Source organism: Cutaneotrichosporon oleaginosum (genome assembly GCF_008065305.1).
Source record: "Cutaneotrichosporon oleaginosum strain ATCC 20508 chromosome Unknown ATCC20508_contig02, whole genome shotgun sequence".
NCBI classification, from domain to species: Eukaryota; Fungi; Basidiomycota; class Tremellomycetes; order Trichosporonales; family Trichosporonaceae; genus Cutaneotrichosporon; species Cutaneotrichosporon oleaginosum.
Genome location: NW_027072171.1, coordinates 195,627 through 218,218, shown reverse-complemented (window position 1 = coordinate 218,218; position 22,592 = coordinate 195,627). Strand labels below are relative to the sequence as shown.

Sequence of the window (22,592 nt, the reverse complement as noted above, 5' to 3'; positions counted from 1 at the left end):
GGTTATGCGCTGCGCCACCTCCGTGGTGGTCGATTGGGCGAGGGTTTGGGGGGCCAGGCTTCGTCGAGCTTGTTCCCACCGCTCAATGTGCGATGACAGGCACTTTACCGGTACTGGTAGGTTAAGAAGGGATTCGTGAGCATGAGTAGTGATGATGATGATGACGCTTCAGAACGACGACGCTACTGAGCGACGACGCCCGGTGCCACAGAGTTACCAGACCCAGAAGTGAGGCGATATGATCCGTCAGCTGAGGTTCCATGCGGCTGCAGTGGGCACTGCTGAACGGGTGTGCGTGCATCTGTGATAGCTGGTCCCCTCATCCTGCACTATCGAGACGCCACCGCACGGACGTTGCCGATACTAACCTGTGATCATCTGAGGTCAGTGAGCACGCGCATCGGGTTGTCTGCCCTGCATACTGGAGTGGCTTGCTCAACTGGTCCGTGCACTTCGTCGAAACGCGATGCCCCGGTCTGCCTGAATGCAAGCTCTATAGCAACATAAGCCAGCAGTGAATTCTGAAGCATCGTGGTTTATGTGACGCGTGCCAAGCTAGATGCTGCGTGTACACAACAGAGCAAGATGTACACCAAGTGTGGTCCGACAAATGCGCATTGCACGGCTCTGGCAGCAGGCTGCTCCCCACCGCACAGACATCCATCCTCCAAATGCACATACCCATTTCGAGCGCACGAAGTCGTAGAAGAAATCACCTGAGCTCTTCGGCCACATGCTGAGACCATCCGACATGCGCACCGAGATCCCCAGGTGGCGCTACACCCCTGCACACGACCAGCAACAACCCCTGCACGTCTCCCGGCACTCCCGGCATGCACTCCTGTTCCACCCTGCTCTCGCCAGATGAGACGCGTTCTCGGTCGTTGGAGCGCGTCGCGTGAATTGTTCGGCGGGTTAGGGTCGGTGGCAGGGAGACGGGACCCTCAACGCCTTCCTGGATCCGGCCGCGCTCGGCGACGCGATTGATTCCCTCAGAAACTACGCATGAAACATTAATGAGGGCACCGACGAAGCAAGCACTAGAGTTCAAGAGGCTAAAAGGCAGAGAGGATGAAGTGAGTAGAGGCAGAGATGTTGAGGGAAATCAGTCAGTGCGAGCATCACATCTCCATGGCCGTCGGGGATCTTTGCACCACCCACCACTCACAATTCTGCGAACGGGCGTGGTTCTCGCGGGTCCGTCGAGTCCTCGGCCGCATTGAACTTCTCATTTCTGCATTGTGTGCTGCTACAATCCCTAATCCCATACTACAACGCGACCTCTCCGCAGCGCCCAAAAGACACCCTAGTATACCTCTACTCCTCCCAATGTCCCCCGCACACATTATACTTGCTTAACGTTATTCTTCTCCCCTCTCCACCTAGGACTGGTAGCGGAACTCCTCGGAGCCCTCAAGGACGACCTCGCCACGGTCCGCACGGCGGTTCTGGCGGCGGAAGTACACCGAGAGGAGGAATGCGAAGACAATCGTGCCGCAGTTGACGCCGATCGTGAAGAAGATGCCAGTTGGGTATCCCTTACGCGCCTCCTTCTGCATGAACATGACGCTGGCAAAAATACCACCAATGCCACCCCAAGCGACGACGACAGCGGCGGTGACGGCGCGCTTGGACTGCGCGCGGATGGCTGTCTGGGACCATGAGACGACGAGGGGCACGTTGGCGTTGCAGCCGCCCACGGCGAGGAACACGCCGAAGTAGCGGGCGCCCTTGGCCGACAGCGGAAGCTGGCTGTAGATGCACGTGCCGGCGATGCACACGAGCTGACGTCAGCACGGACATGATATAGGGATACTCACAGCATTGAACATGATGACGACCGAGCGCATGTTGCGGTACTTGTCGGCGACCCATGCCGAGCCGAGGGCGGGGATGAGCGCGTACACATGAGTCGGCGTGCCGAGAAGCATGGTCTGGACGTTGTTAAAGCCCATAGTTCCCAGAATGACGGGGAGGAAGTAGGCGAGCGAGTAGCTCGCGACCGTGGCGGACATGAGGAAGTAGCCGAACAGCCACACTTTCCAGTCGCAAAGGTGCTGGCCGATCTTGGCCAGCGTCACGGGGTCAGGCTTGGCGTCGGACCGGTCGCGCTGAATGCGCGTGAGGATCATCTGCTTCTGCTCGTCGGTGAGGAACGTCGCGCGGTCCGGGAAGTCGACGAGGAAGACGTAGCCGAAGAGGCCGACGATCACCGTCACGATGCCGTACATGATGAACACCCATGCCCAGCCGCTGTAGCCGCCGAGGCCGTGCATGAGGGTGAAGCAGTAGCCGATGGGCGCGCTCGCCGACCCGACGAGGCCAGCGAAGATGAAGAAGCACGAGTTGCGCACCGCCATCTGCTTGCGCGGGTACCAGCAGCTGATAAGGAATGCCGCTCCGGGGAACAGGGCACTCTCGAAGAGGCCGAGGATTGCACGAAGCGCGGCGAGCGTCTCCCAGTTCCTAGCCAGGCCCATGCCAACTGTACGTCAGCAACTGCATGCATGAAACTTACTCATGACAATGCCCCAGAGCGTCGTGGCGGACGCGAGCCACCAGCGGGCCCCAAAGAAGCGGAGACCGACTTGGGACTGTGGTTAGTGACACCGATATCAAACTTGGTGTCGGCAACTCACGGGAATCTCGAAGATGATGTACGGCACGAAGAAGGTGAGCGTGATAATCGAGTAGCGGTTGCCGAGGTTGGTGCCGAGCTCGCGGTCCATGTGCATCTCGTTACCCTGGCGCGCGAGCGAGAGGTTGGTGCGGTCGATGAGCGAAACGCAGTACATGGCGGTTAGAATGGGGATGAGGCGCCAGTCGACTTTGCGGACGGTGGAGCGGAGGAACGCGGGGTCGAAGCCCTCGTCCACGGCAGGCCGGGACGAGTGGTGGTGAGGGCCCTCCGACGCGTCCGAGCCCTTGCGCTCCATGTCGACGTACTCGACGTGCTGCGCCTCGTGCCCCTTGTCGGCGTCGAACTTGTTGACCTTCTCTGTAGACATGATGGTGGGTGTGCGTCTCTCTCTCACTCGCTGCGAGCAATTAAGAACATCCCATCCTCATGCTGCTGCGTGGTTGTGGGGCCACATCTACGGTCTTCACCGGATCCCGCGAGGAGCGCTTGCCAAGACACCGGCTTGCGCGGCAGTGGTACTCATGTGACTCGAGGGATGAAAAATAGTCACGAGACGAAGTTTATCGGCCGTCTGCGATGTTGGAAGTCGGCGGGTGTGGCGAATGGCCTCGGTAGGAATTGGCCGAAATGTATCTTGCCACTCGGCATCTTCATTCACATACCGCACCGGCCGCCGCGATGCAATGCGCAGGCGTCGTCGAGCCCTCCTGGAGTCTGGGCCCCGCTGGGAGCCGCGCGGCGGCACAGTCTGCTCCCTGCGGATGAGGGTGCACATGACCATCGCCTTGCTCGTTGGTGGGGATGTGGCGGCTGGTGATCAGTTTACGCACTCCGCCACTCGACAATCGTACCAAGACGTTGACTAGCGGTGTTCTGAACCATAGTCCGGTAAGTACGCCTATTACGAGAACCTTGTTCAACAGAGAGCGGAGTAGTCAAGGGTAGCATGTCGGCGTTGAACACTGCGTTGCGCAATTTGCTCCAACTTTCTGTGTACTCTCTTCACAAGACCTCCCAATCTCCTGCGGTTGAGGATGGTGATATCACAGCGGCGAGCTTGGTAATAACACCGCGGCGATTTGGGTAACTACTAGGCCAGTTGGGGGCGCACCATGGCGTGAGAATGGGTGCGGACGACAGGCTGGGGCATGGGCAATCCGGCTACTTGATATTGAAGACGGAGACGCGCGATCAGAATGTTGCTCGTCACGAGGCAAGCACATCAGTGACGATATGCTTACCACATCCCAAGCACTGTTGTGACACATCGCAACGCTTGACCCCGGCCCACAACTAGCCTGACTGGCTGTCCTCACCCGATGTGATCAGTATGCGCCACGATCTACAAGCAACGCGCACCTGAATGCCGCATCAAAATCGCCCTGCACGTGATGTTGGACAGCAAGCCCCCTGATAGAAAACGCCACTGATATCGGTTTACGGGGATTATAAATTGCTGCCTCGGGTAATAAGTATGTGAAGCGGGTACATGATGTTGCGGCATTGACACTCTTCCCGCGGAAGATCTTGTCCCTCCACCACCGCAAGCTGTGCGAATTCGCTCCAACCATGAGCGAGGGGGAATCAAATGTCGAGCCCTCTCAAGGTGTCCGTGGTGCGCTTGGCCTCTCACGCTTCCGATGTCGGGTTGCAAAGACATGTCAGAACGGCTGATCCAACAGTATAGCTCGTCTGCCCATGTTGTTGGGCAGTCCATGACGCTTATCGAGTTGTGGCGCCAGCTGCTGTTCAACGCGTCCCCCACTGCAAAAACAATTGGAATGCTCTCTGTCGGAGAATTGAACTCCGGTCTCCCGCGGTCACCAGTAATGACAAGCGAGCATACTAGCCACTATACGAACAGAGATGCTTAACCGCTGACGTAATCAATGCTCACCGCACTCATATGGGCTTTCAATAGGCTCCTGCGGCTGCGGCTGCGCAGCAACGCGCCTGCAACCACGTCCCACTATGATGCCTTGAATCTTTCCCAAACATCCACCTCTCTGGCATAGTGTCCTAATCGAAGTTCTCCACCACCGTCCGGACTCACAGCTCTCACCCACGGCCTACGACCTCCTTTTATGCTCGAACCACACCTCGCTCCCCGCCTCCGACGCCTCCACACTAATCTCCTTTGGCGGCGCGCCTGCGCCCGGCACACTAAACCCGCCGAACATGCCGATTCCGCGCGGTGTAATGATCGCAGGTCCGCTCGCGCGCGTGCCCTTCCCGTAGCCTTGCTTGGGATGCCGCGCAATGAAGATCGTCCAGTTGAAGTGCGGCCCGTCCCAATGACTGAACACGATGTGGGTAGCGAAGATGCGCGAGAAGGGCGCGACGAACACGTGCTGGCTGGCCAAGCCAAAGCGCGCGAGCTCAGCGGGGAAGCGCGCATACACCGCGTCGCTCGCGTTAAGCGGGGCGAGGTCGAACGCGCCATACCCCGCGCCCTCGTATCGCCCCGGTACGGCGTGGAAGCCGTACGCCGGCGCCGCGCCGCGCTTCGGCTGTCCGGGCGCCTTCGAGATGTACTGCCGGAACCACTCTTGCTCGACGTTCAGCGGCTCGAGATCCAGCAGGCCGTCTACGATCGCCGCGAATACTGTGTTGAACGCGTAGTACCCGAAATCGGCGTCGTTCGTCAGCACAGCCACGGCCACGCCTGCCTCCGGCAGGCGCGCGAGCAGCGTCAGCTGGCCGGGCACGCCGCCCGTGTGGCTTACGACGCGGTGGCCGCGGTACGGCTGGATGAACTGCCCCGCTCCATAAAGCGTCGGCATGCCGTCGGCGCCTGGCATTGGCTTCCCGCCGATCACGTTCCGGGGCTCGGCAGCGGCCCCGATGAGGCGCGCAGGCACCACAGTTGGATCGAGCAGCTCGGCGAGCCAGCGCGCGACATCGCGGGCAGAGCTCACGACTCCGCCGGCCCCTGCCAGGTCCGTGCCATCTGTGTCTGTGAACCAGCCGAAGGGCGCGATTTTGCCGTGGCAAGCCTTGGATCGCTTCTTGTATCCTTCAGCGGTGGATTTCGCGACACACTCGGTCATGTTCACGCCTGTGTGTGTGTGGCCGTCCGTCCGATGCCCGCTCTCCGCGGCCGCTGTGTGGTTGTACGTCGTGGAATTCATGCCCACTGGCGCGAAGAAGTGCTCCGCGACGTACTCGGTGAACGGTACGCCCGTGAGTGTCGGCACTATGTGCGACAGCGCAACATAGTGCCCGTTTTGATACTGAAAGATGGAGCGGAACTCGGCGGAAGGGCGGAGATGGGCGAGGTTGGCCACCGTCTGTGCGGCAGTTACGTGGTCGTACGAAAAGTCGTGTGAAGGTAAGCCGGACCGCATCGCTGATGTCAGCTTCGAACGGTATGTCGCGTACACATGAGGTCGGCGATGTCAGCCGCGTCCGCAGCGTATGAGTCCACCAGGCGCCACTCCGGAAACACGTCCTTGACCTTTGTGCGGAGGGTGAGCGGCGCTCCATTTGGGAGGGTGACGCCATCGTCGATCATTTTGAGCACGGACAGCGCTGCAAACAGCTTCGAGTTGGATGCGATGCAGAAGAGGCTGTCGGAGGTGACTGGGGCGCCGTCGTTGGTCGCTGTGCCGAAGTTGAGGAGCTGCACGCCCTTGCCGTGCCGCGAGCGCGGGCTTGTGACCACCGCCACGGCCATACCGGCGATGCCCCAGCGCTGTCGCACCGCATCGATCTCTTTGACTGTCGAGGGCGACACGAGCTTGTCACCGTATCCGGAGTGGCCAAGCCATCCCGCGACGGACGCGAGGAGCTGGGACACCACGCCGAGCGGGAGGTGCATGGTTAGTGAGTGGGTGAGTGGGTGATGCTGAAGACAAGCGAAGGATGGTCGGTGTCATGCTCGCTACGACGGAGCGGGGATCTCGAGGATTGTCTCAAGTCTGCCGTTACCGTTGTCCGTTGGAATATTAGCTGAATGCGGAATGCCAGGCAAAAGTGGCCACCTCGTATCGGCTGACCTCTGTACTTGATGCGATTGGCTGTAACTCACCTCCTCGGCCACACCCGATGTAATTCTATCTATTTCATGTCCTCCAAGACCTGTCTCACAAAGAGAGGTCATCGAGGGGCGTCGATGGTGCGGAAGGCTGAGGTGACACTCAGCACTATCTGGCGACGAGAATGTTGAGTGTGGCCACTTGTAGATCTGCTAAACGTGCGCTGGTGCGTTTGATATGACGCCAAGTGACGGAGACGGGCTTGCAGTGTGAGCTGGGCGGCGGCGTGCGCTCCTCGGGGCAGTGGAAGCGATCAATGTGCTGTCCCAACTGCTCAGCTGCATCTTGCTGCGTCCGTACCGGCATGTACACATCAGGTAGGCATGCTGGCGATCGCATGAGAGCGCCCGACTTGCGAGCAGCCCGCTGAAGTGTGCAAATGCACGAGTCATTATCACAGACGCACTCATGTGTGCATGTGTGCAGAGGAGTCATTGTGATGGCGGGCGCGTGCCGGTTGCCGGAGATGACCATATCATCGGTATTCCGCCACTGCCCACTGGTGTCAACTGCCCACATCGCCATGTCCGTTCTCAACCCCCTTGACCCAGCCCTCCTCCCCCGTCTGAACAAGCAATACATCGTGCGCTCTTTCTGAGTAGGCTAACACAGGCCTTCTACAATGCGAACCTAGCCAACACGCCCATGATACACCAGCTACCATGGCATCCGTCACTACACGCAATGAAGAGTGTGGCCGGGAGCGCCGCGCCCCTGCCTTGTCAGACGAAGGAGTAAGTCCCCGCGCGGCGGAGCTGACGTAGCGTCGACCTCGGGCACTTCGCCATCCGCATCTTCTACCCCTCGCCCGCAAGCGAAGATGTTCCCGTCTTCATATGGTACCATGGCGGCGGAATGGTGCTGGGCTCGCTCGACGCCGAGAACGCGCTGTGCACGCGCATCGCAGCAGTGGGATGTGCGGTCGTCGCGGTCGACTATCGGCTCGCGCCAGAGCACCCGTTCCCGGCCGGCGCGGACGACGCTTGGGCCAGTATGTGTCGGGCTGGCTGTGCTAATTTCAGCGCTGAGGTATGTCGTCGAACACGGCTCTGAGCATGGCCTGGACGCCTCCAGGATAGGTGTGGGGGGGTTTAGCTCGGGCGCCAATCTCGCCGCTGCAGTTGCCCAGCGCGCCGGCCGCGATGGTGTCCCCATCGCGTTCCAAGTGCTCAGCGTGCCCGTCACGGACAACACTGCTGGCCCCGATCGCTTCCCTTCGTGGGAGGAGAACCGGAACTGCCCGGGTCTTAACGACGGGAAGATGCTTTGGTGTAAGTCACATTATGGGCAGGCTGATAGCAGACCGGGACCAGTACCTGCCCAACCCATCAGACCGTACGGACCCCGTCGCATCGCCCCTCCTCGCGCCGGACGAGTGGGTCGCCGGCTCACCCGACGCATATGTCGTGCTCGCCGGCCTCGACCTACTCTACTCTGAGGGGCTGGCTTATGTTGACCGCCTCAAGGAGGCTGGCAACACCGTCGATCTCGTTGTCTTCGACGACCTGCCGCACCTGGCCATGGCGATGGATGGAGTGCTGGACCGCGCGCGAGAGTGGAATCTGGGCATCTGCAACTTCATCGCCATGCGGTTAGGGCGGCCACAACTTACTTTGTCTGATCTGTACGAAGAGCCGTGTCCGCCTGCGTTATAGATGCCACACTTTGTTCTGGACGCTCCGTGATTCTGGAAGCACGCTCAGACACTCACATCTGATCTACTATGGCCGGCAAACTACCTCCTCTACTCTATGTGCACATAACTGTCTACTGTGTCTACTCGAGCGCATCGTACAGCGTGCGCTCAAACTCGTTGTACACGCGCAGCCAGGGGTCACCGCTAGGTGCGATGAGCTGCGTGAAGCAAATACCGGCAATGCCCGTGGCCGGGTCGAGCCAGTAATGCGTCTTGGCCGCGCCATCCCAACATCCGCTCCCCTCTCGCCGCCCATTCACGCTGTCCTTGAGCGAGAGCACGAGCCCGACCGAGTGCCCAAGGTGCTGCGCATCGTTGGCAGTATGCTCGGGGTCATGGTATCCGACTCTGTTCGTCATGACGCCAAGCCCCTTCTTAACGGCGGACGACGCGCCGCGCAGGGAGTCTGCGAAGAGCTCGGCATATCCCGCCTCGCTGACGATCCCGTCTGCGCGGTTCAGCACGCCCTGCAGGAAGCGGAGGTAGGCCCGCGCGGTGCCGTGCAGGCCGCCGCCGCCGCTGAGCTGCCCGATCGTGTCGGCGGACAGGTCGAGCGGGCGCATTGGCTCGGCCGTCTCAAGCGAGCCGTCCGGCAGGCGCCGGCAGATCTTCTGCATGCGCGCGCGCACGTCGTCGTTCGGGATGAAGGTGACGTCGTCGACTGTCAGGCAGAGGGGGCGGAAGATGTGCTCATGGAAGTAGTCTTGCAGCGTGAGGCCGGAGATGCGCTCCACGAGAATGCCCGCCCAGTCAATGCCGATTGAGTACAGCCAACGCTCGCCGGGCTGGAACACCATCGGCTCTTCGAAGCCCTTGGTCGTCTTCTCGCCGTAGTGCGGCGGAGGAGAGTTCTGCGCGTGCCACGCGGCCAGGAGAGGCGACGTGAAGCTGTACGCCAGGCCCGAGGTGTGCGTGAGCAGTCGGCGCACTGTGAGGGGCTGCGTCCGTGGCTCAGAGAGCAGCTCGTCGCCGTCCTGCCCCGTCAGGACCGGGAGGGCGCACAGCTCGGGGCAATGCTTCTCGACCACCTCAGGATCGTCGAGATCGATCAGCCCGCGGTCTACGAGTTGCAGCACGGCAACGGAGGTGACGAGCTTGGTCATCGAGTAGAACTGGAGCACTGGTGTTAGCCACAGTGGCGAGGAGTACGTGCACCCCGGGCAAGCTCACTCGTCTTGTCGTCGATCTGCCCTGCGTCGGGTTCGCCAAGCACGCGCTCGCCATGGGCGGCGAAGTAGATGGGCCCGTCGGCTGTTGTGGCCGCGAACGTGGCGGCGGGGATGAGGCCCGAGTCGACCCGCTGGGTGAGCAGGTCGTCGAGGGCGACCTTGCCCTTGGTCGAGACAACGGGTTTCGGGATTACCTCGGTGGTGATGGTCATGGTGATAGAGAGAGTGATGGGACAGATTCAAGGAGACCGAGAGCACGAAAAAGTATCGGAGAGGGAAGTGCGATCTAATCCAGTCGCGCTGAGTAAGATGCTGCGCGCGATGTTCTGGAAGAGGATACCGCAAGACTGAGATCGCATCGCCGGCTTCTGGGGACATTTAGACCGGCAAGAGCCCATCGCAGATCACCGAACCGACCGAGCCGACCACCTCTGCCGAAGATTACCCGCTCGCGTGGCACATCCGGCAACCCCGGCAGTGAACATGATGTGGTGCAACTCACCACTTCTCACTGGTCATAGCTTCACAACATGACCGGCAGGTGGGCAGCATCCACAGGTGCACACTGGACAAGACACGCACGACGAAGCCCGCTGACGTGCGATGCAAAAGAGCTTCATCCTAATACAAGACAACCATACTACTGTGCAATAGCCCACATGTCCCAACCCCGTTCTTCCAATGCCACGAGTCACGCCCTCTTTTACGCCTTCTGGAGGTGGAAGTCCTGCTGGAGCTCGTGGACCATGCGGCCCTCGAGGCCCTGGGGCGCCTTGAAGTCCTTGGAGATGGGCTTGAAGTCGACGATGAGCTTGTCCTTGACGGCGAACACCGAGTCGTCCTTGAGGTAGTCGGACTCGCGGTCAAAGATCTGGGTGACCAGCGTGCGGTGGCCGGGAGCCTCGATCCAGAAGTGGATGTGGGCAGGGCGGTACGGGTGGCGGTCGAGGAGCGTGAGGAGCTTGCCAGCTGAGAAGTCGAAGGGGATGGGGTAGGGGGTCGGCTTGAGGCAGATGGTCGAGTAACGGCCGTTCTCGTCGGTGCGGAAGCGGCCACGGCAGTGGTACTCGGGCTTCTCGGGGGTCTGGGCGTCGTAGAGCCCGTCGGGGGCATCATGCCAGACGTCGACGAGCGCGTTGGGGAGCGGCTTGCCATCGGCGTCGTAGATCGTTCCGAAAAGGTGGGTGTACGGCGCGCCCTCCTCAGTCTGGCGGACGATGGTGGTGCCGTTCTCCTGGACGGGGACGCCGGAGCGGTAGAAGGGGCCAAGAATAGCCGAGAACGTTGCGTCCTGGTTGTCGGGGATGCCCTTGCGCTGCGCGCGCGTCTGGTCGAGCGTGTTGACGAGCGACTCGATGCCAAGAACGTCGGTGACGAGGACGACCTCGTTACGCTTCTCGCTCGACACCTGGCCGGCCTCGACGAGGAGGTTGCACGCGGCCAGCCACTCCTCGGTCGTGATGTCCGCCTCGATGAGGAACTCGTGGACCTTGCGGATCAGGATGGGCATCACCTCCTTGACGCGCGGCGACGCCTTGTCGCCGGTGGCCTTGATGCTGGGTGTGAGCGGGATTACTGGGGTACGGTGGGCCGCCCCGGCGGGGCGGAGACGGCAACTTACACAGTGTCAGTGTAAGCGGAGAAGTCGAAGCTGGACATGGTGGAGTGGTTGGAATCGAGGTGGAGTGGACCTGGCGTCGGGCTTATATACAACTTCCTCGTCGGCGCTGCTTGCTAAGAACAAAAGGCAGCGATGCCGGGAGGGCCGAGGGGCCGCGGGCTCGAGATGTTATGGCAGCGTTGTGGGACCCCACTCGGGGGCAATGACATTTTGTGCAGAGGCCTGTACGCATGTACCAAGTGCCCAGCGTATGGGGGCGGCATCTTGCGGTCCCCGCAAGTCAGGTCAGGTATGTCGGAAGGTCGGAACAGCTGGAGGCCAGGATCGGAGCTTCCGATCCGGCTCGTCAGCGTCCTCCCTGTACGTCCAACTACGTCCCAAGTCACTCCGCTGTGCCGACTTGTTCGATTCACGAGATCGGAGAACGGCGTGGACTGTTGAACCGGACCATGTCTCGGACGGACTGTGGACGGGTTCTGTCAGACATGCGTGATTTCAGCTCGGCCGCCGAACTTGGGCGAGCACCTTCCGAATGTTGCTGTGCTCGTCGTAAACAAGCAATGAAAGGGCGCTCATAACTCAGCGCGGGGGCGGGGTGGGGGGGCATGGGGGAGATTGGGGAGGCCCGCCACCCGAACCTGGCATGCTGTACGCCAGTTGAGAGGGGACACCACTTGTATAGACAGAGAGCAAAAGCGGGTGCCACAAACGGAGCGAGCGGAAGCAGGGGTGCAGGCCTCGCACAGCACGGGGGTGAGATTGATGTAAGCGGATGACGATCAGCTAGGCAAGGCGAACTGAGCGACCAGAGAAACGATATGCGCTCTGGGAGATGCCTGCACCAGCCAAAGGCAAGAGAGCCAGCTGAGAATGATCCATGACAGCGAGGCAACAGAGACAGAGACTCTTATGGCAGCGAGGCCGCTGGCTCAGGAGGTGCCACTGCCAATCACTGCGATCGCCGTCAACACGACGATCACGCCGAAAGCCTAATGCCGATCCAGTGGTAGTGCCACACTCCGAACACACTCCGCACCCGATGAGGTGGCGCCGCTGACTGGCTGGCTAAAGAGACACAACTCGTAGAGCACGCGTGGCAAGCCGGCATTCGGATATACGAAGGAGCACCTCTCACCTGTCAATTACCAAGTCTGCACATATGCTGCCTTACAGAGCGCCTCTCGTTCGCTCGTTCTTCATGTTCTGCCGCGGCTGTAGGACGCCAGTGATCGTTTTGGCGTCATCCGGAGCGTGGGAGTTTGAGCGGCCCTTCTTCTCTATTGGCTCCGGTCACTCATTTGAGTCGGATTAGTCTGCCCGCTACCTCTGCCCGCCTCTGCCCGCACCCCGACCTTGACTCTGGTACGTACTTGGGCACTCTTGGGAAAACACGATCGAGCAGAGGCGGAAACTCGGGTACTTGCAGAATGGCCACTGGGGGGGCAGCAAACGATGTAATTAAGTGATGAGCGCGGCGGTTGAGCCGAGTGATGCGAGCGATGGAGATGCGGGGGTTATTCACGTGCCCTGCTCTCCACAGTCACCCACATCTCCTCCCCACTCTCTTTGCACACTCGGGCTCTCATTACCCACTCACTCTCACCCGCGTCCTTCTCACTACCACCACATCCGCGCCCGTCACAGGCGCCATCATCGCCCACCCATGCCGCCCGCCCAGCCGGGCCAGCCGTCCGCCATGTACAAGTACCTCCAGGACGACAGCGGCCAGTCAACTCTCAGTCAGTCCCGCCGCCCCTTGCTTATGCGCCGGAGCTGACGCGAGTGCCTTCCAACGCCAATCCATCTGCTTGCTCTGGCTACCGTTCCTACCCTCTCATTCTCATGCGCACCCACTAACTTTTTCCGCCCGCGCTTTGGACATGCAGAAAAAGTGAAATGCCAGAGGGTGAGTAGCTGATTCAGGCCTGCTGTGATGAGGAAGGCACAGGTGACATATCACTAATCACTAGGCATGCAAGTTCTGTCGCAAGAGCCACACAACCTGCGAAGACACACGACCATGCCAGAGGTGGTGAGTCAACGATGACGCTGGCCAAGGTCAACGCTCATGGCAGCATAAAGCGAGACATTGCGCAGCTGTGCCTGCAGGATGAGGCAGATCAGCTCGCGCAACAGGCAGCCCAACAACAGCAGCAGCAGCTGGCCGCCGCCGCCGCGGCCGGTAACAGCAACGGTGCCAAGTCTACCATCCCAGCGAAGCGAAGAGGATACTCTTTCGAGGCGAGCGACCGACCACCGCCTGATCGCCGGCCCAGTCTTCCTCAGGGAGCGGGCAGCGCGGCGCCACAGTACCTCGACAGCGCGTCTGCCGGCACTGGCGGCCCTAGTGGAAGCAGTCAAGCGGGCGGGTCAGTGCAGACGCCCTCGCCGAGCCATCCGCCGGGCACGGACATGGTTGGCAACGTGCCACTTCCCAACATGATGTCGCCGCAGGACTCATTCCGGTCAGGACCAATGTCAGGCTTCGATCAGGAGATGACGAGCCCGCTCAACACGTCCGGGCGGATGCCCCAGTGGTACGACCCGGCCTTCCAAACAGACCAGAATGCACAGCAAGCCCCACAGTCGGTTTCGCAGTCTGCAGCGACCCCCGAGGGCTTTTCGTGGTCGGCACTTGTGGACGGTCTCATCGACCCATTGCACTCGCAGTCGCCTTCAGGCGAGTTTGCCTGGCTCAACGCCAACACAGCCAATACGCCAAACGGGCGCGGACTGCAGCCCAACGCGCACATGAGCGGCCCCGTATCCGCGTCACCGGGAAATTCGGCGCTCAAGAACGAGTCGCCCATGAGCCCCGACGTGCTCAACAACGACGGGCCTGTGATGCCATACAACTACACGTTCGGATACTCGCGATTGAAGAGCTGGGCCAATTCCATGACGGATCCTGTCAAGGTGCGCGTCAACGCGGCGACTGACAAGTTCAAGCCGATCCTGCACTCGTGCTTGTCGCAGTACAGCGAGGAGCAGATCATCAGCGTGGAGGTCCAGTTCCTTGCATACGTGCGCAATTGGTCGACTTTTTGTGACACGATCCCTGCTCCAGCTTGCATCTGGCGACGAACGGGCGAGATTTACGCGGCGAACAAGCGAATGCTTGCGCTTATGGACATGACTCCGCAAACGTTCCGTCCCGGCAAGAGCGCGCTGTACAACGTGAGCCGGTCGAGATTCCAGCTGACCGCAGGTTCTGGACCCGATCTCATTCATGGACTACTGGGAGGACTACGGGGGCCAGGTGCTGCACCACCTCTCTGACCGGTCCAACTTCGACACGATCGTGCCTGTGGCCATGGCGAACCGGCCGGGCGAGCGGACGCACCTCTTGACGTCCAACATGGCGTTCGATACCATCGGGCTCCCGCTCGTGGCCACTGCCGTGCTCACCCCCCTGCGCCCGCCAAACCGCACCCCGGCGGAGCCCACCATTGATGTGCAGGTAGGTGGCACGCAGCTCAATCCGGTGATCCGTCCCATCTCGCTGTCGTCCCTGCGCTACCTGTGGATGGTGTAGGCGCCACCCACCTCCATGCAGCCGCGGGGACGTACGAGGTTGGTCACGCTTGGTGCTTTCGAACTGCGCTAACATCAGATGGAGTCATGAGCGACATGAACAAGATGAGAGGAAGGAGGAAGAGTAGTGTACGGTACGAATCTTAGGCTGAGAGCCTGATCGTGTATTTTGTATCTTGGCACTTGCCACTTGTTATGCCAGCGCATACGTACTGCTCCTTGACTGTGCGGGATGGAGTGGGCGTGGAAGAATGACAGAGATGGTGCCAGGCCGAAGGGGCATCCTCACAGCGCCACATCTGCACACATACTATCGTCATATTATTAGGCTTCGACGTCGGCCTCGGTGGTAACCGCAGCCAAGAATAACTCCACCGTGCCGAGAAGATGATTACACTGGCACGACCGAGATCGACGTTCCCACGCTCTCCCATGGGGCCCGTCCTTCCAGGCCGCCACGGATAGATGTTGTTCCAGTTCTTCTCATCCCCAACAACACCGTCTTCTGCGCCCCCGTGCGCCTCCGCCACGCGATCTGCCTGAATGGTCTCGCCTCCGCGACCCCAAGGAGCCCCCTCCGTGCTGCGCGGGGTCGGGCGACGCGGGGCAAGAACAGGCGCGACCAAGCGAGTCGACGCGACGCGGACGGCGCCTCCGAGCCCGCACCTGCCTCCTGCCAAGAGCGCTCCCCTCTATATCCCCTCGTCCACCCTCCTGCGAAGGAGGCACCGGGCTCGTTTCATGGCCACCGGCACACCGGATCTAGATTACATCCATCCCTATTGTCCGCGCCGACCTCCCCTTCTCCGAGAGCATTCGAAAATGAATCCGGGTCGGGGAATCGGCAGCTCGGGCCTCGGCGTGCCCTGCTCAAGCGATGAGGTTCATCCGGGCGTCCGGGCCGTGGTATGTCATCTATGGCAACGTGATCGTGGCCTAGGAAGACGTTGTGAGGCATGCATCGGTACTGAGAGTGGGGGAGGAACGGCAGATGATCAAGTCCGGTCTGGTGATCTGTGCCTCATTTGGATTGTGGGCAATGACGTTCAGAAGCGCGGCTGGTGGTGGAGCTCGCCGATGATCGACCAGAACAAGGAGCCAAGCAAGCGCGTCGCCCGCATCCAGCTGCACGAGCTTGGCGGAAGCGTCGTATGCATTCCAGCGCAAAACAGACCCAGGTCCCGCTTGTGCCGGTGCTTGGGTGCAGAGGGAGGGGTCGGGCGCTCCGAGACCACAACGTGGCTTCCGACCCGACCTCCGAGTGGGGCTCCTGCTGACTGCAGCATGTTTCTGTAGTTGAGATCGAAGGGCCTCCACACGGCCCCGATGTCGAGAACGAGAGTGGAACGGAGGCCGCGAGATGAATGGTTGCGCCGGCGCTGGCGGGGGCAGGGCGCTTCCGCAAGCAAAAGTCGGTCCGGCAAAGAGGTGGCCAGGATATATAACTCGAGCGCTGTGAGTTGCTGACGATCCATCACCTCCTCTTCCAGTGAGTCACCAGAGACGGCAGTGATAGCGACCTGAATGCCTCGGCGTCTAGCTGGACATTTTACCGACAGTCAGCCGGTGGCGCCAGGCTCTTGTCTCCCGATCTTTCCCCCACTCCCTCTCGCATTCCACTCACATCAGCCATGACCAAGTACTCCGAGTCCTACTGCGACGTCCTCATCGTCGGCGCCGGCCCCGCGGGCCTGATGGCCGCCCGCGTCCTCTCCCAGTACGTCCGCGAGGACCCCGACCTCAAGGTGCGCATCATCGACAAGCGCTCCACCAAGGTGTACAACGGCCAGGCGGATGGTCTCCAGTGCCGGACACTTGAGTCGCTCAAGAACCTCGGCCTCGCCGACAAGATCCTTGAGGAGGCGAACGACATGTCGACGATCGCGCTCTACAACCCCGACGAGACTGGCAAGATCCGCCGCACCGACCGCATCCCCGACACCCTCCCCGGCATCTCGCGCTACCACCAGGTCGTGCTGCACCAGGGGCGCATCGAGCGCCACATCCTCGACTCGATCGCCGAGGTCTCGGACACTCGTGTCAAGGTTGAGCGTCCCATCATCCCGGAGAAGATGGAGATTGACTCGTCCAAGGCTGAGGACCCGGACGCATACCCTGTGACCATGACTCTGCGGTACATGGGTGAGGAGGAGTCGACGCCGCTTCAGTTCGGCCACAGGACTGAGAACGGCCTCTTCCGCTCCAACCTTCAGACCCAGGAGGAGGAGGATGCCCAGTACCGTCTCCCCGAGGGCAAGGAGGCCGGCGAGATCGAGACCGTCCACTGCAAGTACGTCATCGGCTGCGACGGCGGGCACTCGTGGGTGCGCCGTACGCTCGGCTTCGAGATGATCGGCGAGCAGACCGACTACATCTGGGGTGTGCTCGACGCCGTCCCGGCCTCCAACTTCCCCGACATCCGCTCGCGCTGCGCGATTCACTCGGCCGAGTCCGGCTCGATCATGATCATCCCGCGCGAGAACAACCTTGTCCGCTTCTACGTGCAGCTCCAGGACCGCGCCGAGAAGGGCCAGCGTGTCGACCGCACCAAGTTCACCCCCGAGGTCGTCATCGCCAACGCCAAGAAGATCTTCGAGCCCTACACTTTCGACGTGCAGCAGCTCGACTGGTTCACCGCTTACCACATCGGGCAACGTGTGACCGAGAAGTTCTCCAAGGACGAGCGCGTCTTCATTGCTGGCGATGCCTGCCACACCCACTCCCCTAAGGCTGGCCAGGGCATGAACACCTCGATGATGGACACCTACAACCTCGGCTGGAAGCTCGGCCTCGTTCTCTCCGGCCGTGCCAAGCGCGACATCCTGAAGACGTACGAGCAGGAGCGCCAGCCCTTCGCCCAGGCCCTGATCGACTTCGACCACCAGTTCTCGCGTCTCTTCTCGGGCCGCCCTGCGAAGGACGTTGCTGACGAGATGGGTGTCTCGATGGACGTCTTCAAGGAGGCCTTCGTCAAGGGCAACGAGTTCGCCTCGGGCACTGCCATCAACTACGACGAGAATCTCGTCACGGACAAGAAGGGCTCAAAGCAGGAGCTGGCCAAGAACTGCGTCGTCGGCACCCGCTTCAAGTCGCACCCCGTCGTCCGCCACTCCGAGGGCTACTGGATGCACTTCGGCGACCGCCTCGTCACCGACGGCCGCTTCCGCATCATCCTCTTCGCCGGCAAGGCGACCGACCCCGCCCAGATGGCCCGCATCCAGAAGTTCGGCGCCTACCTCGACAGTGAGGGCTCGGTCATCTCGCGCTTCACCCCCAAGGGCGCCGACCGCAACTCGCGCATCGACGTCATCACCATCCACTCGTGCCACCGCGACGACATTGAGATGCACGACTTCCCTGCCCCCTCGCTCCACCCCAAGTGGCAGTACGACTTCATCTACGCCGACTGCGACTCGTGGCACCACCCCCACCCCAAGTCGTACCAGGCCTGGGGTGTCGACGAGACCAAGGGTGCCGTTGTCGTCGTGCGCCCCGACGGCTACACCTCGCTCGTCGCCGACCTCGAGGACACGGCCGAGCTCGACCGCTACTTTGACGGCATCCTCATCGAGCCCAAGGAGAAGGCCGGCGCCCAGACCGAGGGCGACTGGACCAAGGTCTTTGTCTAAACGGTTGTGTGCAGTAGCATCGGAACGACTTGTATCGCATAGGAGTAGGATAGTTAGCAGTGTTTCTCGGGATATGAACTCATGGCTCTACTTTGATGGGGATGAGTGCGGCGTCGGGCTTTGGTGCGTCTCCCCGGCTTCTATGTGCTGAAAGGCTTCGCCGACGGTCCTTTCTGAGCGATCCATTTTCCTCGTGAAGGCTTGCGTTCTCCCGTCAGGAGCGTCGGTTGTTCCTTCGCTTGACGCCCTTCCTCTATTCTAGGCGTTGACGCTGCATCAGGCTAGCTCAAATTCCTTGAAGTCCAGCTAGATAACATTACAAACTGCAGCTTTTGGAGCTATCATCATAGCGGCAACCATCAGCACATCAGTGCGAGCCGCAAAAGGAATTGTCCAAGCTCTCTGTCGGAGAATTGAACTCCGGTCTCCCGCGGCCACTTCAAATGACAAGCGAGCATACTAGCCACTATACGAACAGAGATGCGTGTCTGAAGTTCTCGCGGGACTTATACAACCCGTTCTGAACATGCCAAACCGCGTGGCTGCACTTTGCCCGCAGCTGGGCGCTCGGCTGGGCGAGACAAGTGGCATGCGAGCAAGACGAGTTGAGAGAACTATGTGGGTGCATTAAAAAGGAGCCTCCCGCCAGCATTATACGATCGATACCTCGAAGATGAGTTCGGCGCCCTGATTTCTGCCTCTCGCAGCTAACCGTTCGATAGCATTTCTGTATAGCCCAGCAGCGTCAAGCTATTAGACAGCACTTGGTTGCGTGCCTGGTAAGACACCGATGCCGATGGGCTGCTCCGATCTCCTCGGCAACTAGCGCCGCCGCCGATGATGATGATCCGGGAGATCTCTTTGTTCTCTGCCAATACTGAAGACGACACGCCCGAGCGTGCTTGAAGCCGTCTTGATGCGCGGCGCGATACGGACTTGGGTCGCAGGAACGTCACACGTCGCGGTGGGTGGGGTGACTGGGCAGGATGGTCAGAGGTAAGGGCCATGTTCCGGGCGCGGGACACTCACGTCCGGAGGCCGGCCATCCACTACCGGCCCCAGCATGATGCGGGGGCGGCGGACCGGCGCCAGAGATATGACACACGACCGTAGTTGCACGCTGATATACATAGGGCGGAGGAGTGTCGTTCTCACTACCTTTCTAGCCACGACCAGCGACACTCGACACGACCACACGAAATGAAGACCACCGTCGGCATCATCGGCGCGGGCCCCGCAGGCCTGCTCCTCGCGCGCCTCCTTCTTAAGGCTGGCATCGAGAGCGTCGTCATCGAGACCAAGGACCGCGAGTACGTCGAGCAGCGGCAACGCGCGGGTATCCTCGAGCAGGGGTCGGTGGACACGCTGCGCGAGTGCGGCGCCGGCGAGCGCATGGACAAGGAGGGCATCCCGCACGACGGGATTGAGCTCCTCTTCGACGAGAAGCGCTACCCGATCAACTTCCCAAGCCTGACGGGCGGGCGGCGCGTCATGATCTACGCGCAGACCGAGGTCTGCAAGGACCTGATCGCGCTGCAGCTGAAGGAGGGCGGCCCGCTCTTCTTCGAGACGGCCGTCAAGGAGGTGCGCGACGCCAAGAGCGCATGCCCCAAGATCGTGTTCCGGCGCAAGGACGCCACCGAGGACGAGGTGCTCGAGTGCGAGTACGTCGTCGGATGCGACGGATACTGGGGCGTGGCCCGCTCCGCCATCCCGAAGGAGATTGTGCGCGAGTACGAGAAGACGTACCCCTTCGCATGGCTCGGCATCATGGCTGACGTGGCGCCGTCCAACGACGAGCTCATCTACGCGCGCCACGAGCGTGGCTTCACGCTCCTCTCGATGCGCTCGCCCACCGTCTCCCGCAACTACATCCAGGTGCCGGCGGGCACCGACGTCAAGGAGTGGAGCGACGACGCAATCTGGGACGAGATCGAGGCCCGCACAAAGACACACGACGGGTGGAAGGTCCAGCGCGGCCCCATCTTCCAGAAGAGCGTCACCCCCATGCGCTCGTACGTCCACGAGCCGATGCAGTACGGCAACCTGTACCTTGCCGGCGACGCCGCGCACATCGTGCCCCCCACCGGCGCCAAGGGCCTCAACCTTGCCTTCGGCGACGTGGTCACTTTCGCCCGCGCGCTCAAGCACAAGGTCGACACCGGCAGCGACGAGCTCATGCAGTCGTACTCGGACACATGCTTGCGTCGCGTGTGGCAGGCCGAGCGCTTCTCATACGACATGACCAACCTCCTCCACACCAGTCCCGACGAGACGCCCTTCGAGCACAAGCTCCAGACCGCCAAGCTCTGGCGCATGACCTCGCAGCCTTCCGCCGAGACCGACCTCGCACTGGGATACACCGGGTTCCCGCTGTAGTGGGCAAGAGAGACGACTCAGAGTGGGGGAGCAGCTGAGGAATGACATAGGCAACCGCGGCTGTAGGCATTGTGTAGTGTGACCATTGTAAATGCATGTTGCGATCGGATTTTGCTGCTAGTGTTCGCGCGTGGTGGCGATGTTGTACAGCTGACCAGACTTGTGGGTCTTACGTCTCCGAGATATTGGCCGTCGGCTGTCGCCCGGCGCCGGTGAGCCGAACCGACATAGAAGGCGTTGCGGAACCGTCCACCTCCTCCACCACCTGCGGCGAGTCACAAGGACGCCATTCCATGCGCTGCTTGCTCCCTCTGACATCACGCGGTTCGTGGCGCTGCCCACCTCATTGCGCGGAACGTGTCTATCCCCAGCCCAGTCATCCTATCCATGCCAGTGCCAATGTCAATGCCAATGCCAATGCCAATGAACCTGCATACAATCCAAGCACCCAATTCTACACTCGCAATGCTACTGGTACAGCCTAGTCGTCCTTTGCTGCGGCGAAGAGGGCGTCGTACTGCTTGGCCGCGTCCTTCTCGACATCGTAGAGGAAGAGCCTGTCGTGGATCTCGCGCGAAATCATCTTGTCTGGGTTTGGCCCGCCGTTCTTGACGTTGCGGAAGGCGGCGTTACGCGCCTCCTTGTCGTTGGTGTGCAAGCCCTTCGAGTTGGCCGCGGCGGTAAGAACGGCCCAGTCGGTGCGGGGCTTGCGGAGGTTCTGGTATGTGAGGAGGGCCTGGTGGATGTCGTCCTTGCTCTTGACCTTGGCGAGGATGACGCCGAGCGCGGCGGCGTCCTCGACGGCCATGGCTGCGCCCTGCGCGATGTGTGGCAGCGTGGGGTGGCACGCGTCGCCGACAAGCGCGGCGTTGCCGTCGATCCAGTGCGGGAGCGGCTTGTGGGCGCGCAGCTTCCACTCGAGCACCTCGCCCTCGGGCACCAGGTTGAGCAGCTTCTGCACGCGTGGGCAGAAGTCGTGGAACGTCTTGAGCATCTCGTCCTTGGACCCGACGGCGGTCCAGGTGTCAGCCTCGACAAAGTGGCGGTCCGGCTGCGTCGTCGACATGTTGAACAGGTCGCCGCGCTCGATCGGGTACGCGATGATGTGCCGCTTCTCGCCGATCCAGCGGTACGACTGGGTGCCGGTGAAGAAGGGGACGAGCTCGGGATCCTCGTTGATGGCGGAGCGGCGCACCATGATGCGGTACGCGGCCTGGCCGGTGTCCTCGACCTCGTCGACCTCGCCCTTGCGCGCCATCATCGCCGCGCGCGCCTTGGACTTGATGCCGTCCGCACAGATAATGACGTCGGCATCGATCCACTCGGTCTCGCCGCCCTCGGCCAGCTTGCCCGTCACGGCGTCGGCAGCACCGCCGCCGCTCGTCACATTCGATGCACTCCCGTTCGCGTCGCGCGGCCGGTGCTTGACCTGGAACCGCGTGTTGTCAAAGTCGTACTCGGTGATAAAGTTGCCCAGGTGGAAGTTGACTACGCCCGAGCTCTTCGCTCCTTCCAACAGGCACTTCTGCAGAGCAGACCGGTGCACCGTCGTGAAGGGGTAGCCAAAGTTCTGCTCCATGTAGCCAGAGTAGTCGGCGGTGGTGAGGACCTCGTCCGTCTCGCAGTCGAGCACGTTGGCGTGCGTGATCACAATACCCTCGTCCGTGCAGATGCTGAGAACGCCCCAGCTGTCGAGCACGCGTGCGAGATTGGGGGGGATGTTGATGCCCGCGCCGACCTCGCCGATCGCGGGAGCCGCCTCCCAGACGTGGATGTCCTTGAAGCCCTGCTTGGCACACGCGAGGGCCGCACCGGCACCGCCCATGCTGTCGTTAGTTTCTACTCGACGTGGTCCATGGGACCCCGTTCCCACTACTCACCCAGCG

At 61.3% G+C, this 22,592-nt stretch overlaps 9 protein-coding genes across 9 annotated transcripts; 4 read left to right on the top strand and 5 right to left on the bottom strand.

Annotated features, from left to right (window-relative positions):
* Positions 1-1,382: 1,382 nt before the first annotated feature.
* COLE_01768 (uncharacterized protein) lies at positions 1,383-2,795 on the bottom strand (the record flags this gene model as incomplete). The annotated part of the gene is made up of 4 exons (XM_018420477.2): positions 1,383-1,784; positions 1,821-2,485; positions 2,519-2,594; positions 2,640-2,795. 4 exons carry the CDS (start codon positions 2,793-2,795, stop codon positions 1,383-1,385), a joined length of 1,299 nt encoding a protein of 432 aa, XP_018276883.2.
* A 1,915-nt stretch (positions 2,796-4,710) lies between these two features.
* COLE_01767 (uncharacterized protein) lies at positions 4,711-5,988 on the bottom strand (the record flags this gene model as incomplete). Its single annotated transcript, XM_018423903.2, has 1 exon — positions 4,711-5,988. The coding sequence occupies one exon, from the start codon at positions 5,986-5,988 to the stop codon at positions 4,711-4,713; it is 1,278 nt and encodes a 425-aa protein (XP_018276882.1).
* A 1,335-nt stretch (positions 5,989-7,323) lies between these two features.
* On the top strand, positions 7,324-8,333 carry COLE_01766 (uncharacterized protein; the record flags this gene model as incomplete). Its single annotated transcript, XM_018426879.2, has 4 exons — positions 7,324-7,412; positions 7,443-7,669; positions 7,701-7,949; positions 7,981-8,333. The coding sequence occupies 4 exons, from the start codon at positions 7,324-7,326 to the stop codon at positions 8,331-8,333; spliced, it is 918 nt and encodes a 305-aa protein (XP_018276881.2).
* Positions 8,334-8,454: 121 nt separating this feature from the next.
* Positions 8,455-9,755, bottom strand: COLE_01765 (uncharacterized protein; the record flags this gene model as incomplete). The annotated part of the gene is made up of 2 exons (XM_018420941.2): positions 8,455-9,494; positions 9,545-9,755. 2 exons carry the CDS (start codon positions 9,753-9,755, stop codon positions 8,455-8,457), a joined length of 1,251 nt encoding a protein of 416 aa, XP_018276880.1.
* A 491-nt stretch (positions 9,756-10,246) lies between these two features.
* COLE_01764 (uncharacterized protein) lies at positions 10,247-11,202 on the bottom strand (the record flags this gene model as incomplete). The annotated part of the gene is made up of 2 exons (XM_018419584.2): positions 10,247-11,099; positions 11,165-11,202. The coding sequence occupies 2 exons, from the start codon at positions 11,200-11,202 to the stop codon at positions 10,247-10,249; spliced, it is 891 nt and encodes a 296-aa protein (XP_018276879.1).
* A 1,625-nt stretch (positions 11,203-12,827) lies between these two features.
* Positions 12,828-14,443, top strand: COLE_01763 (uncharacterized protein; the record flags this gene model as incomplete). The annotated part of the gene is made up of 4 exons (XM_018423902.2): positions 12,828-12,903; positions 13,051-13,070; positions 13,135-13,196; positions 13,240-14,443. 4 exons carry the CDS (start codon positions 12,828-12,830, stop codon positions 14,441-14,443), a joined length of 1,362 nt encoding a protein of 453 aa, XP_018276878.1.
* A 1,886-nt stretch (positions 14,444-16,329) lies between these two features.
* On the top strand, positions 16,330-18,327 carry COLE_01762 (uncharacterized protein; the record flags this gene model as incomplete). The annotated part of the gene is made up of 1 exon (XM_018423901.2): positions 16,330-18,327. The coding sequence occupies one exon, from the start codon at positions 16,330-16,332 to the stop codon at positions 18,325-18,327; it is 1,998 nt and encodes a 665-aa protein (XP_018276877.1).
* Positions 18,328-19,527: 1,200 nt separating this feature from the next.
* On the top strand, positions 19,528-20,706 carry COLE_01761 (uncharacterized protein; the record flags this gene model as incomplete). Its single annotated transcript, XM_018423900.2, has 1 exon — positions 19,528-20,706. The coding sequence occupies one exon, from the start codon at positions 19,528-19,530 to the stop codon at positions 20,704-20,706; it is 1,179 nt and encodes a 392-aa protein (XP_018276876.1).
* A 481-nt stretch (positions 20,707-21,187) lies between these two features.
* COLE_01760 (uncharacterized protein) lies at positions 21,188-22,531 on the bottom strand (the record flags this gene model as incomplete). Its single annotated transcript, XM_065626168.1, has 2 exons — positions 21,188-22,057; positions 22,136-22,531. 2 exons carry the CDS (start codon positions 22,529-22,531, stop codon positions 21,188-21,190), a joined length of 1,266 nt encoding a protein of 421 aa, XP_065482437.1.
* Between the last annotated feature and the right edge of the window lie 61 nt (positions 22,532-22,592).